Source organism: Ovis aries, chromosome 4 (genome assembly GCF_016772045.2).
Source record: "Ovis aries strain OAR_USU_Benz2616 breed Rambouillet chromosome 4, ARS-UI_Ramb_v3.0, whole genome shotgun sequence".
Lineage (NCBI taxonomy): Eukaryota > Metazoa > Chordata > Mammalia > Artiodactyla > Bovidae > Ovis > Ovis aries.
In genome coordinates, this window is record NC_056057.1 from 64827302 (window position 1) to 64843602 (window position 16301).

Sequence of the window (16301 nt, forward strand, 5' to 3'; positions counted from 1 at the left end):
ACTTCTGAACATAAAAACTCCCAGTATAATATGTAATTGTAGCAACAAAAGTCACCTTAAACTCCCCAAACACAGATAGGGAGTATTTTGAATTTACATTGGTAGTCACTCCCTCACGGAATAGAGCAACAGCAGCAGCCATAAATAAAAGGAAAGCAATGGAGGAGAAATATGAAAGAGACAGAGATCACTGCACTCATGTACATTTAAAGTAACCTTTACAAATCAAACAATGCTTCAGTTTTATAATATCACAGGAAATAAAGGGAGAGATTCAAATGTGGGTGGAAGAACTGGGGGGCACAGAGGAAGGGGAAGACTGATTAAGGCTGATGAACAAGGAAACAAGAGGGAAAGAAAGTGAGTTAAAGAAAGGCAGATAGGACACTACAAATGGGACATGACTCACAGAAAAGGAAAGAAAAACAAAGATGAGCTAATGGACACACGCACTTCATGGAAAAAATGTCCATGGGAATCAAATACCCAAAAAAAAAAAATTATAACCCAGAAACACTCTTTAAAGAAGTAACATTCTTCTTGTCTACCTTTCTTCAATGAAGCTGTTAAAGATGATCGGAAGAGTTGTGGTTTTCCATCTTTAGGCTTACACAGAGCCATGAACATCTTTTACTGGTCCCCACAGGCTGAATAACATTAACCTAATGGTTGATTCTGGCCCAAAGGCTAGTTGTCCACGCACACACTTCACAATAAAAACTATTTAATCTTCTGCTGCATCTCCTAAAAAATAGAATGCTGTAAATAATAAATAATACATCCTTTGCAATTTTTTGACGTTTCACATATAGAAAACCCATGAGCCAATTTTTCCCTTGTACTGACTGAGGTATTCCAAAACTGGTACAGACATATTTTTGTTTAAATAAATTAGTCTTGCAACTGTAATTTTAACTTGAGATTGACAAACTCTCTTTATTTCTTGCATATGAAAACCTTACATTTTAATTATAATAGAGTGTGAATCCCTTTATAACCTGGATTTTTTAAAAGGTATTACCCATTTGGGTAATGAAAAGAGGATGTTAATGTACTAGCTTCCTTGAGGAGCCTTGTGGGCTACAGCCCATGGGGTTGCAAAGAGTTGGACACAATTGAGCGACTAACACTTTTCCTTGAAAATATTTTAAACACTTTCATACAATAAAATGCATCTTTTCCTACTTTTAGCCTAGTCGTAGTTTCTTTCATTTATAAAACAACCATATTCAAGTCTTACTGTGGAGTAGTAACTTTTTTTTGCGTGCATGGTCAGTCTCTCAGTTATGTCTGACTCTTTGTGACCCCACTGACTACAGCCCACCAGTCTCCTCTGTCCATGGGATTTTTCAGGCAAGAATACTAGAGTGGGTTGCCATTTCTTCCTCCAGAAGATCTTCCTCACCCAGGGATTGAACCCACATCTCCTGTGTCTCCTGCATTGGCAGGTGGATTCTTTACCACTGAGCCACCTGGAAAGCCCAGCAACATTTTTAGGTCCATTCAACTTCTTCCCATTAAATAAAGATATCAACTATATAACCCTCTGATTATAAATTAAATCCAAGATATTGTTTGACAATGAGATGTTTATTAAACTCGATATATTTACTATATAAGAATTCTGTGGAAAAAACTGGGGTATCAGATAGGATCTAGGTCTTTGCATTATAAAGTCTGTCCCCAGAAGATATCCTCTCACTATATCCTGTGGCTGAAATCATACAGATGACCAAAAAGCAGCAACATCCTTTCCTGGTAAGACAAGTCCAGCTGCCTTGCCCATATTAGTATAAGTCCTCCTAGAAAAATGAGAAGTCCCGATCCCCATCTCTACACACTGTTATCTCCTGGCAGGTAAGCTGGATGAAGCACCTGGGCCAGGTCTTCCTCTGTGCTTGGCATGAGGTCCACACAGGATCAACCTTTGGAAGGCCATCTTCCCCTCATTCAGACAACTCTACTTCAACTATTCTGTGACTCCTTGGAGGGGTGAAACTTCTGGGGAAATGAAAGAGAGAAAAAGAGAGAAAAGATCTGAATATCGAAAGGAATATACAAATGATCAAATTCAGCGGCATCAATGTCACGGGGAAGGATAAAATGTTAGAAAACAAGAAATTTTGCAAAATGCTTTTTGGTATGACAAAACAAAAGCCGACCAGAGTGTCACTGTTCTGACATATTTGTGAGGCCCACCCCTTCTCTTACCAGGTACAGGAGTCTCCACCATGAGGTGTTTGTGGTTGGTAAACAGTTCAGAGGAGTCTTGTTCTATTGCTCTTCCCTCTAGGTCTGATTCTGGGATTGTAGCACAGCCACCTAGTTGAAAAATACAAATAATATTTTAAAGAACAGAAATATCAATCTTTCCAGACATCAACAACAGCTTAAGAATGTACCAGTGGTGCTTTTCCGGTAAGCGGCCTGAGGTGACTCCTAAAAATGGTGCGCTATTCACTTGACCCAGAAAACCCCACAAAATCATGCAAATCAAGAGGTTCAAATCTTCGTGTACACTTTAAGAACACTCGTGAAACTGCCCAGGCCATAAAGGGTATGCATATCCGAAAAGCCACCAAGTATCTGAAGGACGTCACGTTAAAGAAGCAGTGTGTGCCGTTCCGCCGCTACAACGGTGGAGTTGGCAGGTGTGCACAGGCCAAACAGTGGGGCTGGACTCAGGGTCGATGGCCCAAAAAGAGTGCTGAATTTTTACTACACATGCTCAAAAATGCAGAGAGTAATGCTGAACTTAAGGGCTTAGATGTAGATTCTCTGGTCATTGAGCACATCCAAGTGAACAAAGCCCCCAAGATGCGACGCAGGACTTACAGAGCTCACGGTCGGATCAACCCCTACATGAGCTCTCCCTGCCACATTGAGATGATCCTTACTGAAAAAGAACAGATTGTTCCTAAACCAGAAGAGGAGGTTGCACAGAAGAAAAAGATATCCCAGAAGAAACTGAAGAAACAAAAACTTATGGCCCGGGAATAAATGCCGCAAAAAATAAATGCAAATAAAAGTAAAATTGTTGGTTGTCTTAATTAGTAAATGTATTTCAAGCGTTAGCAAAAAAAAAAAAAAAAAAAAAAAAAAAAAAGAATGTACCAGTGGTGAAGATAATAAATGATGAGACAACAATCTTCAGGAGTTGAGCAAAAAAATAATAATCATCTTTAATATATTTCTTTTGGAGAAAATGCTGGAAATGAGTTATTGCCTTCAAAGACACACTGTTGATCACTCAGCAACAACAGCAATGGTGTTGTCTTCAAATTTATCCTTTTTAAATTCAGAATGGACAAAATCTATAGTATATGTGATACCCATACTATAATAGTAATTATAATAATAGTATGAAATTCCCTTTGGAATCAGAGCATCAGAAACTATAAAAGAAACAAACCACATTAACCATGAGGAAAAGAAACCTTCCTTGAACAAGAGAACGGACACTAGTATTCTGAGATGGTGACTATGGTGATATTTCTCTGGTGTTTGAGTCTATTCCTGAATCCCAACACCTTCTGGCACAGACACAAACACTTTATTATTCAACAGCAAAACCATGAATTGCATTTACAAGCTTTCAATTCCAAGTCAATTCCAAGGTGACTTGAGGATGAGCTGGCACAACTGCACTTTTAAAATATTAAGTATAAGTTGTTTGATTTTATCCACCAAAATCTTGTATGGAAAACTCATGTGAGAACTTCCTGAGTATATCTGCAACTTGATTTGACTAATTTGCCATCATTTTTCTGGAAATGTACTAACATGCTGTATACTGTACATGTTTTTTCCCAAAGCCATTCGTCTTGTAAATGAAGTGTGATTTTTATTTCTTTTTCTGAGGCTTCTCCTATGCTGAGTCCAAAGCCTCCATATTCAAGTTTTGTTTTATGCATGAGGGGTTTATAAAGCGAGGGTACCAGCAGCACTGATTTGTAAACCACATCATTCAAGTGAGAGGGAAGTGGCCAGATCCCAGGTCTGAAGAAAAATACACCTGATCATCCATCCCTCTGTATCAACTCTGAAAAAGAAATCGATGTTGAGGGAAACTTGAGAGACAAGGATTTCCACACTCATAAAATAAGAATTAGAGGTTGCCTCAGAGGTTCCCCAAACAGGAAATGTTAGAATTATCCATCAATGCAATGGAACTCACCCAGCTATATCTGAAAATAGCTAGGGCCCTATCCAGAAGGAAGACCAGGTTTATTTTTAATCTCTTTCCCAAACTTACAGATCATAGTGACAATAACTATCATTACTACACACTTTCTCAGTGATGATAACTCTGCCTATATTATCTTGTTTAGTTCCTACAAACCACACCATGAAACAGATAATATTATTCTCCTTTTACAGATAGGAAAACGGAGGTCTCATGAGATCAGTACATCATTTCCTGGAAATGTTCTAACATGTTGTACACTGTACTTATTTTTCTTCCCAAAGCTATTCTTGTTAAGTCTTTGCCAAGGTCACACAGCTCCTAAGGAGTAAGACAGAGCTCACACCCAAGCCCGACAACTCCCAAAGCCTGTGTTATCTGAGCATTACTATATGGCTCCCAGTTGCAGCATCAGTCAGAGACACCTGGTGGGAAGGTCTTGGGTGCCAGCAGGTTTCATCTCACCTGCTGCCAGGAGCACTGCTTAGAGTATTGTGAGGACAGGGACAGGCTCCGAGCCACTGTGGGACTATGGAGACGCCCAAGAGATAGCGCCCTTCTTCTCTTGGACCCTCATCTAACTGAGAAAAAAGGAACAGGGTATTTGGAGGTGGGGAAGAGGCACCTCTGTAAGATTAACGACAGGAAGAAGAGAGAGAAGGGAGTGGTGGTGGTGATTTAGTCATTAAGCAACTCTTGTGACCCCATGGACTATAGCCTGCCAGGCTCCTCTGTCCATGGGATTTTCCAGGCAAGAATACTGGAGTGGGTTGCCATCTCCTTCTCCAAAAAAGAAGGGAGTGATCCCTGCAAAACAGAACACCAACCCCAAGAAAATAGGCCAAAGAGTGGCTTTCTAGACTCATAAATCAGATTAAGTCCTTTCTCCACCCCCAAGGCAGAGGGAAGAAGCAGGATGACGACAGGAACGTTATACTAATGCAGCTACCTTTGCACACAAGAAAACTTTGAGAGCAGAGAAGTGTCTCCTGCCAACAGATGGGAGAGAGTGCCGTGATCAGAGAGCAGAGCTGCCATGTGTGCAGAGGCAAGTCTCCACTGATTAATCAGTGCCTACCATTTATCCCAGCTGACTCAATACTGGAGCAAGTAAGAAGGCACAAGGGAAAACTCAGCTGCTTTAGACTATCCTGTAGATTCTACATTACATGAATTACAACATATATAATCTCTTGTCCTTGGCACAAAAGTTTTGCTTTGTCCAGAGTACAGAGAGATGATGAATCTTTCAAATCCCACTGCAGGGCTGACCAGTCACATGCCCTAGAAATGCCACCCTCTTTTCTTCAGATATCTCCGTGTGGCCAGACTGACCAACTATGTGCCTGGAGTTTCTGCCCCTTCAAGCTTGGCAGGAACAGTAGCATGGGAGCTCTGGCATTCTGACCAATGGGAAACGGAGGAAGGGAGGGGGCCTGGTGGAGAACTCACCTACCACTTCTCCCAGGGTTGACTCTGAATTCTTATTCCTTTTTTGCCAGCCTCCAGAAAAATGCTGTGTGCTGAGTGGCCTCTTCCTGGCTCTTTGAGAAAAGTGGTCAGGCAGGCAGGATGCACCACAGAGTGGTGCTCATAATTCCTTGACCAGCTTCCCTTTCTCCCCATCCTCCCTTCCCTGAATTGGCCAAATAAAATGCTACTTTAATTTCTGGCTCAGGTCTGTTTTCTTGCAAAAATCACTGGCATGGGAAGTAGTATTAAAAAGTAGGCCTTCGAGATGAAAATTTGAAGTTAGATCACCCATCTATCTGTATGAAATAGGGGCTCCATGGTTGGAGGTAAACAGACTGGGAATAACAAGCAGTTTGCCAGTCCATGGCCTAAGCCAAGGCTCACAGAAAGCCACTCTTCATACAGCATCCTAAGTTGTGTTATGTAATCACTTAAGCTTTCATCCATGTTTAACTGGGATGATGTACATTTAGAGGTCAAGACTGGGAGATCAAGTAGCTGTAGCACGGCAACATTTATAAGGGTTACAGAGTAGGGTGGCTGCTTCTGATAACTAGACACCCTGCGAAAGAAAATGGCAAGTTTAGTTCAGTTAGCAGGCAGCAGAAGGCAGATCCAGCAAGTCAGAAGGCCTCTTTAGCCATACTGGTTTAAGCCAGATCACCGGGCCAGCAGCACCAGATATGCTGGGGAGCTTATTATAAATGCAACCTCAGGCCCCATCCACACCTACTGAATTAGAATCTGCTAAGAAGGGCAGATGGGTATATCTGATGAGATTTTTGTTAGGAAAAAACATTTGTTAAAAATTCCGGAGTAGCCAGTAAAAGGAGAGAAATAAAATATAAAATCTGAAGCCCATCTGGGAAGTGGAGTCTGGGTTCCACTGATGTTAGATAAAGGACCCTAGGCTTAGATGCCATCACATCAGAGGAGAAGGGGAAAAAAAACCACAGCCGAATGAAATTATCTAAACACACATTGGGTGTGTGTGTCACAGAGGACCTATGGGCAAAAGCAAGGGAAAGTCAGGGACTTCCTGATCTGGAAATCATAGTGCCGTGGACTTACTGTGTGCTAGGCACTTGGTCGTGAATGCTCAATGCATCAGCTCCCTCAGTCCTCAATCAGCTCTGTAAGGAAGGGGTCCACGTGGCCTCCTCTGGAGTTGACTGCTCTATTTACTCATGCTACTTGACCTGCCGAGTTCTATTTGACAGACACTTGATTCTGACCCAGATGAATCCTGGTGGCCCAGCTTACCTGCCTCGCTACCTTGTAACTCAAGTAGCCTGAACAGGAGGTTCGCTGAACAAGCACATATTTTTAGGCTCTGTGGGCCTTCTGGTCTCTGGTCTCAGTTTTGCCATTGTAGTGCAAGAGTATCCAAAGACAAAATGAAAACATGAATGAGCATTAGCGATGTTCCAATAAAACTTCATTGATTAAAGCAGGCAATGGGTCAGATCTGGCCCACTGGCTGTAAGTAGTTTGCCAATCCCTGGCCTAATTCAAGCTACGTTTCATACAGCATCCTAATTCTAAATGTTCCTAGAGACATTTAACACAGTCAGATCATCTGACAGTATTGCTATAACAATAGTAACAAGGAGGAGGAGTAATAGCAGCAGTTCTTTAAAAGAATATTGCTTGCCCTACTGTTAAAAATGCTCTTTTTGTTTGGGCAGTGGTAAGTTTATCTTTAATGAACTTTAATTTTTAGAACCGTTTTAGATGTATAGAAAAAAATGGCAAATAATGCAAAGAATTCCTGTATATTCTCTACACATTTCCTCCTGTTGTTAACATCTTGCATCAGTATGGTACATTTGTTACGATCAATGAACCAATATGGGTACATTTAGTTAAAATCCATAGTCTATTCAGATTTCCTTAGTTTTTACTTAACATCCTTTCCTGTCTCGGGATCTCATCTAGAAAACCCCATGGCATTAATTGTCCTCTCTCCTTTGACTCTTCTTCGTGGTGACAGCTTCTCAAACTTCCCTTACTTTTGGTGGCCTTGAAGTTTTGACAAGTATTGGGTCAGGTATATTGCAAAATGCCCTTCTATTGGAAACTGTTTAATGTTTTTCTCATGATTAGATTGGGGGGAAAAAAAGACAGTTTCTTTTCCTAAATTCTTCAGAGTTCCCCATGTTTTGTGATTGTTTCCAGTTGTCCATCTTTTCCTCTAACAAAACACCAGGTGGGCGGTTGAATGGTGGGGACAGTGAAAGGGATAGGTGGCCAACAGCAAGTCTTGACTTAGACTGTGTTCCCAGGAGTGGGTCAGGATGGGGCTAGCTGTCACACCCAGGCAGGTTACCAGTTGTCCCATTTGTAAAGAGAGGGTCTTAATGAGGCCTTTTGTGCGGATTATGTGACACTGTATACACTGAACACAGTGCTCAGCACAAAGTACCTTTTACCATTTCTGTCATCTATGAATTTTCTTGGCATAAACGTACTTTCCACACCATTTCTGAGGAATGAAGGAACTTTAGGTTTTAATGCAACCACCTTCATTTAAAAGCAGAGGCTCAGAGAGGGTAGTGGATGCCCCTTATATTCCAGGGCTTGTGCCTGGTTCTCCTGCTTGCTAAGCCATTACCGCTTTCTCAAAACCACCTTTTTTTTCCCAGAAAGATCTCAGTGGATTTGCCTGTAAGTTGGCTGTCCTGACCAGTACTTCCTTTTAATGATACAGAAAACCCAGAAAGTTGGCAAGCTGTTCTTTGGGTGTATTTTAGGACTTTGTAGATTTATATTCTTGTGACAGAGATCTCTGCAATCAACTGAGTATACGGGTGCAAATATTCCATTCCTTCAGGGAGGAAAAACATTTTTCTTCTTTTATCTTCCTATGTTTAAAAGGAATCAAACAAGCAGACACTTTGAGAATCATAAATGACCACAGACACCCTGTTCTGATTTCCCAGCCAAAGAATCTTCTGTTCATATGCCTGAAATGCCACTAAAAATTAAAAACAGCAAAAACCTCAAAAATATATACCAATGACATTTTTCTTTTAATCAAGATTTACTTGATGGATAAAGTACTTTTGAGGTTAACATTCAGATTCCATTTCAAAGGTTTTTAATTCATGTGAAGTGTGGGGAATAGATGCTTTGAAAAGAATATTTCACTATCTTAAACATGAAAAGCTTCCCTAAGAAACTATGAGCGTTTAAAACAAATTTTTAATGAATTTATTTTAATTGGGGATAATTACTTTACAATATTGTGGGGTTTTTGCCACACATCGACATGAATCAGCCACAGGTGCCATGTGTCCCCCATCCTGAGCCCCCCTCCCACCTCCCTCCCTCCCCCATCCCTCTGGGTTGTCCCAGAGCACTGGCTTTGACTGCTCTGCTTCATGCATCGAACTTGCACTGGTCATCTATTTTACATGTGGTAATATACATGTTTCTATGTTATTCTCTCAAATCAGAAACTATGAGTATTAAAAAGCTCTCTGAAAATGTATCTATTTAAAAAAGTTTTACTCTTTATCCTTTCTCAGTCTCTGTCTCTCTGTGTAAATGTGCACACACATCCACATGTAGGGCATATAGACAAGCATAAGAGTTTTCCTGATAATTCTCTTTTACTTTGCTCATTTTTATATTTTCTTAAAATTAATTTTTTTTCGAGGGCTTCCTGTGTGGCTCAGTAATAAGGAATCTGCTTGCCAATGCAGGAGACATGGATTCAACCTGATTCAGGAAGGCACCACATGCTGCAGAGCGGCCAAGCCCCCGCACCACAACTACTGATCCTGCGCTCTAGAGCCTGGGAGCCACAATTACTGAGCCCCGGTGCCACAGCTACTGAAGCCCACCTAGGGTCCATGCCCTACAACGAGAGAAGCCACTGCAATGAGCGCCCCACTCTCCACAGCTAGAGAACAAAGATGCAGCACAATCGCAAATAACAAAAATAAATAAGTAAATAAAATTACATGTTTAATATAAATGCATATATATATATATAAGCTACAGGAGGTCAAAAATCCTATAGTATGTTTGGGAACCAATTTTAACTGTGTATTTAGCAATTTTTGGACAAAATGGAAGATTGTAAGGAAGAGGAGTGGGTAAAAGAGGGAAGGAGATAGAGGATGAAAAGGAACAGTGGGGAGGGGAGGATGAATTAGCAACATCGTCCATATTTGTGTGTGTATACTTCTACAAAAGATATTTGGGGTGACTTACCAAAGGTATAGATAATAAAATATTAAAGAATAAAAAACAGAATAGCAGTTAGAAAAATGTGATGCAGAGTAGGAGGTATATGGCCAGGAAGAATTGTATATAAAATACAGATAAAGACTTATACAAGGGCTGGCATGGAGATAAAAAGCCAAAAGCTCTGGAGTAGAAGTGGGGCTGCGCTTCACCTGATTAATTCTCCACTGACCTCCCTTCCTCCACACTGGACTTCAAATCAAAGGGCCCAATCTATCTTGTACTTGGACTTAACCTTTCCTTAAGAGCACACTATAATTGGTAAAGCTATGCTTGTTGGAATTTTTTTGACTGATGGTATGGGTATATGTGTGTGTGTGTGTGTGCATACGTGCCTATTCTATGCTTAAGGGCCACTTTATTTTTAAACTCTTGTCTGCTTATATCTTTTCTTTTCTTTATGATTTTCAGTCTTCTCTCTCTCTCTCAATTTTTTTTAAATTTTTGGCTACACCCCACAGCATGCAGGACCATAGTTCCCCAACTAGGGATCAAACCTGTGCCCCCCTGCAATGGAAGGTAGTTAAGAGCCATTTTAGATGGCCAAGATTTCTGTGAAATTGGGTTTACAGAGGTACTTACTAAGCAAATACTACAGAAAAACACGCATATAGGAGATTGTTAAAAACACAACAGCCAGAGCCCATCCTGGAAATGAAGCCCTCAAGAATCTAATACAGTACTGAATGCATGTAGCGTGACAAATCAGACTGATATCATACGATGCTGCTGCTTCTCTGAGGGAGGAACTGGAGAGTATTAGTTGACATCTTTCTCATCTTCATTTCCATGAGATCCTTTTTTTGGTTGTAATGTGGAGACACACCACCCTTAATCTGGTACAATTTTACAAGTTCAAAACTCAGGAAAACAGAAGAAAAAATATCTTTCAATAAAGTCTTAGGTTTTCAGTTCCAACATATGATATTTGTTTTTCTGTGTTTCTTTTAAATCTATTTTGTAACTGTTCTTTCTCTATATGTTTCCAGATGACATGCTGACTGCATAGACGGTAGCTTATCTACTACTTAACACAGATAATAATGGTTAACCACAGGGAGGCAGGTGAAGGTCACTGTAATATGTATCCAAAATGATCCCTATAGAATGCTTGCGAGTTCAGTTCCACTGCCTAATAACAAACTTTGATCTCCCCACACCCAGTAAGAACTTCATATGTGTTCAAGGGTATGCACACTATGTTTGAAAATAGTTCCATTTCACATCTCACAAGACCAAGTTTGTGAATAAAAGAGAGTCTAATATATTTTAAGGGGTCTAACATGTGTCTCAGCAAGTTCTAAAATTCTCATAATGGCTGAATATTAAGTCCCTTGGGGTATAAGGGCTTCAGTCAGAGAATCTAGATTTAACAGAGTAGGGTTCTCCTGGCATTAAGATGATTCCACAACTTGAATAATAATAGGTGTCCAGGTATTTTTTTTTAGCTGGACCACTACTTAGAATGTAGGTCCACTCAGTACAAAGGATTAAGAAATACAGGAACATAGCAATTTTCATCCACTGATAATTATGTAAACAGAATGTACCAAGCAGAGAAAAGTCCTATTTACAAAAAAATCAAGCACAGTCCATAAATCCTACAGATTGGAACTGATCCAGGTTAAGAATTTCTCCAGATGTCACTCTGTAAACAGGGCTTCATAAAGTGAATTCCCCAATTAACTGTCGGTAAGAGTAAGCTCTACAGTATGTTAGTGTGCTGCTGCTGCTGCTAAGTCACTTCAGTCGTGTCCGACTCTGTGCAACCCCATAGACGGCAACCCACTAGGCTCCTCCGTCCCTGGGATTCTCCAGACAAGAGTACTGGAGAGGGTTGCCATTGCCTTCTCCAATGCATGAAAGTGAAAAGTGAAAGTGAAGTCGTGGCCGACTCTTAGCGACCCCATGGACTGCAGCCTACCAGGCTCCTCCATCCTTGGGATTTTCCAGGCAAGAGTACTGGAGTGGGCGGCCACTGCCTTCTCCGTGTTAGTATACTATGACCCTCTATAATACGTAGGTGAATTGTCTGGCCCTATAGATCATTAGTCAGATGTGATACAATAGAATTCAGGAGAAAGAAGTGGAGTAAGCACAATTTCTTCTGATATAGAGAGAAGGTCGCATAAAATTACTGCTCAGGAACTCAGAGCTTTGTTCACTGAAGGAAATGAGAACTCTCTGATTTATTTGCATTACATCTGTTTTTCTAACACATTTAGTTCTTAACCTGGAGTACTTGGAAAGACACACACCCAGTAAGAACATAAACATGGAACTTTAAAAAAAAAAAAAAGGACTATTCACTATTTTGTTAAAGTCTCCAATCACAATGTTTTCCCACATGTTAACAAGGCCATTAAATCCCCCAAACAGGAACACAAAAGGATTACCCAGCCATTGTGAGAAGGTGGGGAAGAAGAGAAACTTAATAATTGCTTTCCCTTGCCAGTTGATCAATGTCTAGAGCACTCTGCAAGGAAATGCAAGAGCCACTGTCTTTCAGCTAGATATTTTCTATACTGATAAGTATAGCACTTTTTTGTTCTAAAAGAAGGTGATTGTGGTTTTTAATTTCCATTTTGTTTCTAAATCCTAAGGCAATCCAATGTACAACTGGAAAGAGACATAATTTTAAGACATTTCCATTTCAAATACTTTCCTCTCCTAACTCCCTCTTCAGAGACCAACTCTCTCTCAGAAGTACACAGGCACAAATAAAACATTATAGCTACAGTTGAGAAAGAAAAGGAAGCCAATAGTTCTGCAATAATAATTTCTTTAAAAAAAAAATGAAACAGTAAGCGTATAATTCTACTTTGCCTGGACACTACATAATAAGAGAGCCAGTGTTCTTCACAGCTTCCCTCTTGCATCAAGTGGCTATTAATTCCCCAGTGATCCTGGCAACGTTTCTTCAACTTGAATTTCTTTCCACAACCCAATTAAAAGCCATAATCTTGACTAAACTGTGTTGTTTTTAAAAATGACAGAGACTAGATGGATGGAGATTTTGAAACCAAGAGTTCAGCTGGGTCGCTTAAGTTATAAACAGGTTTAGGGAAAGGGTGAAGCACACAGTGGCTCTGGAGAGTGCCTGTTTCATCATACTCTCTCAAAAGTGAGGAACCTGAACAAGTATTCTTGCCTGGAGAATCCCATGGACAGAGGAGCCTAGCAGGCTACAGTCTATAGGGTCACAAAGAATTGGACACCAGAATGATGCTAAAGCTGAAACTCCAGTACTTTGGCCACCTTATGCGAAGAGTTGACTCACTGGAAAAGACTGATGCTGGGAGGGTTTGGGGGCAGGAGGAGAAGGGGACGACCGAGGATGAGATGGCTGGATGGCAGCACTGACTCGATGGACGTGAGTCTGAGTGAACTCCGGGAGTTGGTGATGGACAGGGAGGCCTGGGGTGCTGGGATTCATGGGGTCGCAAAGAGTCAGACACGACTGAGCAACTGAACTGAACTGAACTGAACTGAAAGCGACTTAGCACGCAGGCAAAAACAAGTACTCAGGATTCATTCCAAAACAACTCCGTTATCTAATGATAAATGTCTACAATAGCCCATTAAACAAGGCCATATTTTGCAGAGAAGGGAAATGTACACGAGATGATAAACCATCCCTTTGATCGTGGGAAGGGATATCCGAGATGGGACATGGCAAGTATCATCAAATCTTGAGAAAAGTCACATGAGTCTGGACCTCAGTTTCCTTTTTCCTAAAATGCAGAAAATAACAGCATTCACTTTATGAGAGAAGAAGATTAATTTGGTCGATGCTCGTAATACAGTTATCACAGAGTCTGGCACAGAATAAGCCCCCAGTAAATGCTGGGCCATTATTTTCAGTACTAACCTCCAACATACGTTAGTCATTACGTTACAGCCAATTACACATGAAACTACAAGCCATGAGCATGGTATGAATTTATATCTGATGCTCGAAAACACGCTCAGGTGAAAACAGAAATGGGGAACGGAGGCCAGCGGTGGAATGTTTCTATTAGTAGCTGGATCCAATGGTCAAAGCCGAAATTGTCAAAGAGGCACTAAAATAAGTCACTTGAAAAACAGTGCACACATTCTTTTTAAGATGAAATCACCAATAATCCACTCTCCTAGATAACCACTCTACTGAGATTACAATAGGAATTTTAAAAGGGCTCAAATGGTGATGATGATCAGGGGTGGACAATCACATTCATTGTTTTCTATTTACCAGCAGGGCCATTACTACTGAGAAATGCAAACCCACAAGATAATATGACATAAATGGATGAAACATTAAGATAAAAGGGTAAAACAGTGGTAGGTTTGCTTTCTCATGGGAAATTGAAATGGCCAGCAGATGAACCTTAAAAGAGGAAGTCTGCTGACCTAGTGTTACTAAACATAGGAGGCAGCCAAGGAACAGAGGAATAAAGCAATGTACTTAAATGTATGCCTTGAAGGAAGCAAACACCAATTACTTTTATATGATTTTAATTCTCCCAGTGAATACTTTACGGGTGTTGGCAAGTCCTTCTGGAAAAGGAAGGGACTCTTAATGAAGGATTCAGTGGCAGTGCTCACCAGGTTCTAAGAAATAATGTTTAACAAAGAGTCATTTACTTCATATTTCATCTCCAGAGCTAAAGAATTTTAAAGAATCCTTTAAAAACTAGTATAGTATTATGCTCACATATATGATCCTTTCTACTTTAATTTCAAGATGGTTCTATAGTCTGTGTGAAAAACAAATAAGCTTCCCACAGGAAAATAAACACATAGAGGAAAATAGCTGAATTTTTTTTTCTTTTGCAAAGAGTGTATGTTTAATATATACTTGTGATTTGGAAAGTTATTCATGAAGCTTGAAGAAATATATGGGAAATATGGTCTTTATAAAAGTTATTTTTGAAGAATGCTCTCCACATCATTCCAAGATTATGCACTGATAACAGTTCACTAATGTCTAGTAAATCTGGGAAATGCCCAATCAGCTTCTATATTCTGTCTTGTTTCTCAGAAAAACTTAGCCCAGCAACTCTAAAAAACTGTGATATTGTGTAAAATGGAATCTCTCTAGCTAATATCTTTCTCTTAAAATTTTCCAATTGCCCTTAGAGCATGGACTTTGGGGCTAGACTGTCAGAATTTTAATCCCAACTTCAGCATTATTTATTTATTTTCTTTTAACTGTTTACTTAATCTTTGTATGCCTCAATTTCCTTATTTGCAAAATGCAGATGATAACTGTATCTAGCTCATAGGGTAATTGGAAAGATTAAATGAGTTACGGAGTGGATAGCCGTTCCCTTCTCCAGGGGATCTTCCCAACCCAGGGATCAAACCCAGGTCTCCTGCATCGCAGGCAGATTCTTTACCAGCTGAGCTATGAGGGAAGCCTGTTAATTTAATATGAAGCATGCCAAAAAGCACCTGGTTCATAGTAAGCAATACATAAGTGTTGTAATAGTGAATATTACTATTATTCAGATCATCTTTGCCTTATATTGTCAAAATTCCCTCACCTAAAAGCCTGAGGTTCTCATGTAAGCTGAATGGAAGGAAGGTGGTGAATTTTCAGAAGCAGAGAGCAGCAGTTACATATGCTTGAACTCCAGGAATGCAAACTGTCCTGTTAACTAGTCAAGGAAAACCTTAACTGTTGTGTTACCTGGCAAAAAACAGTATCCACTAGGAATTAACAGCTTGATAAAGAAAGTACAAGGACTGGGGTCTACATAAATAATAAAAGATGACAATAAACATCAAATCAGGAATAATGTACTGCATCGTGACCCCCACTTCCTGCATTTTCTTCCATTTCTTTGCTCCTCTCGATGGCAAAACTTCTCCAAAGAATTGCCTGTATCTGATGTTTTAAATTCTTTTCCTTTCTCTTGTACATCCATCTCAGTCTAGACCTGGCCTTTATCACTCCACAAAAGGTGCTTTTTTCAAGATCACTAATGACCTTCACGCTGCTAAATCTACAGTTTTCAGCCCTTAGCTTACTTGGCCTATTAGCATTTGACACAGCCTATGGTTCTACCATCTTTTAAAACCCTTTCTTCATCTGGCTTCCAGGATGCCACATTCTACTGATTTTTCTCTGTCCTCACTCTGTGCTCCTTCTCAGCACCCTTTGCTGGGTCCTCCTCTCCTCCCAAACTCCTAAAAGCCCCAACACTTGTAGCACTCAGTCTTCGACTCTCCTCTCTTTTCTAAAATCACTCCCTTGGTGACTTTATCCATCCAAAGTTCAATCCATGGCTTTAAATAACATTTGCAGACTGACAACTCCTAATTTTATAACTCAAGCCCAGATTTCTCTCCTGAACTTCAGACTTGTATATCCAATTACTTAGTCAATATCTCCACTTGGACA

At 40.2% G+C, this 16301-nt stretch overlaps 2 protein-coding genes across 4 annotated transcripts in view; one reads left to right on the forward strand and one right to left on the reverse strand.

The window, feature by feature from the left end:
- Nucleotides 1-1571: 1571 nt before the first annotated feature.
- The window catches only part of BBS9 (Bardet-Biedl syndrome 9), a 465907-nt gene continuing 451177 nt past the window's right edge, over nt 1572-16301 (reverse strand). For 2 of the 3 annotated variants that reach the window (XM_060414770.1, XM_004007907.4), the window contains 2 exons: nt 2212-2322; nt 1572-2001 (listed from right to left, as the gene is read on the reverse strand). In XM_060414770.1, the coding sequence (XP_060270753.1) occupies nt 1970-2001; nt 2212-2322 (143 nt within the window). In that variant the 3' untranslated portion in view covers nt 1572-1969. Of the gene's footprint in view, nt 2002-2211; nt 2323-16301 lie in introns of those variants that run through there. The other variant, XR_006059773.2, reaches the window with a different exon arrangement.
- Nucleotides 2411-3050, forward strand: LOC114108766 (large ribosomal subunit protein uL22). Its single transcript, XM_027968632.3, has one exon. The coding sequence runs from the start codon at nt 2446-2448 to the stop codon at nt 2998-3000; it is 555 nt and encodes a 184-aa protein (XP_027824433.1). The 5' UTR covers nt 2411-2445; the 3' UTR covers nt 3001-3050.

Excerpts from the sequence above, each read along its gene's own strand:
- LOC114108766 (XM_027968632.3), top strand. The coding sequence starts at position 2,446 with ATGGTGCGCTATTCACTTGACCCAGAAAACCCCACAAAATCATGCAAA.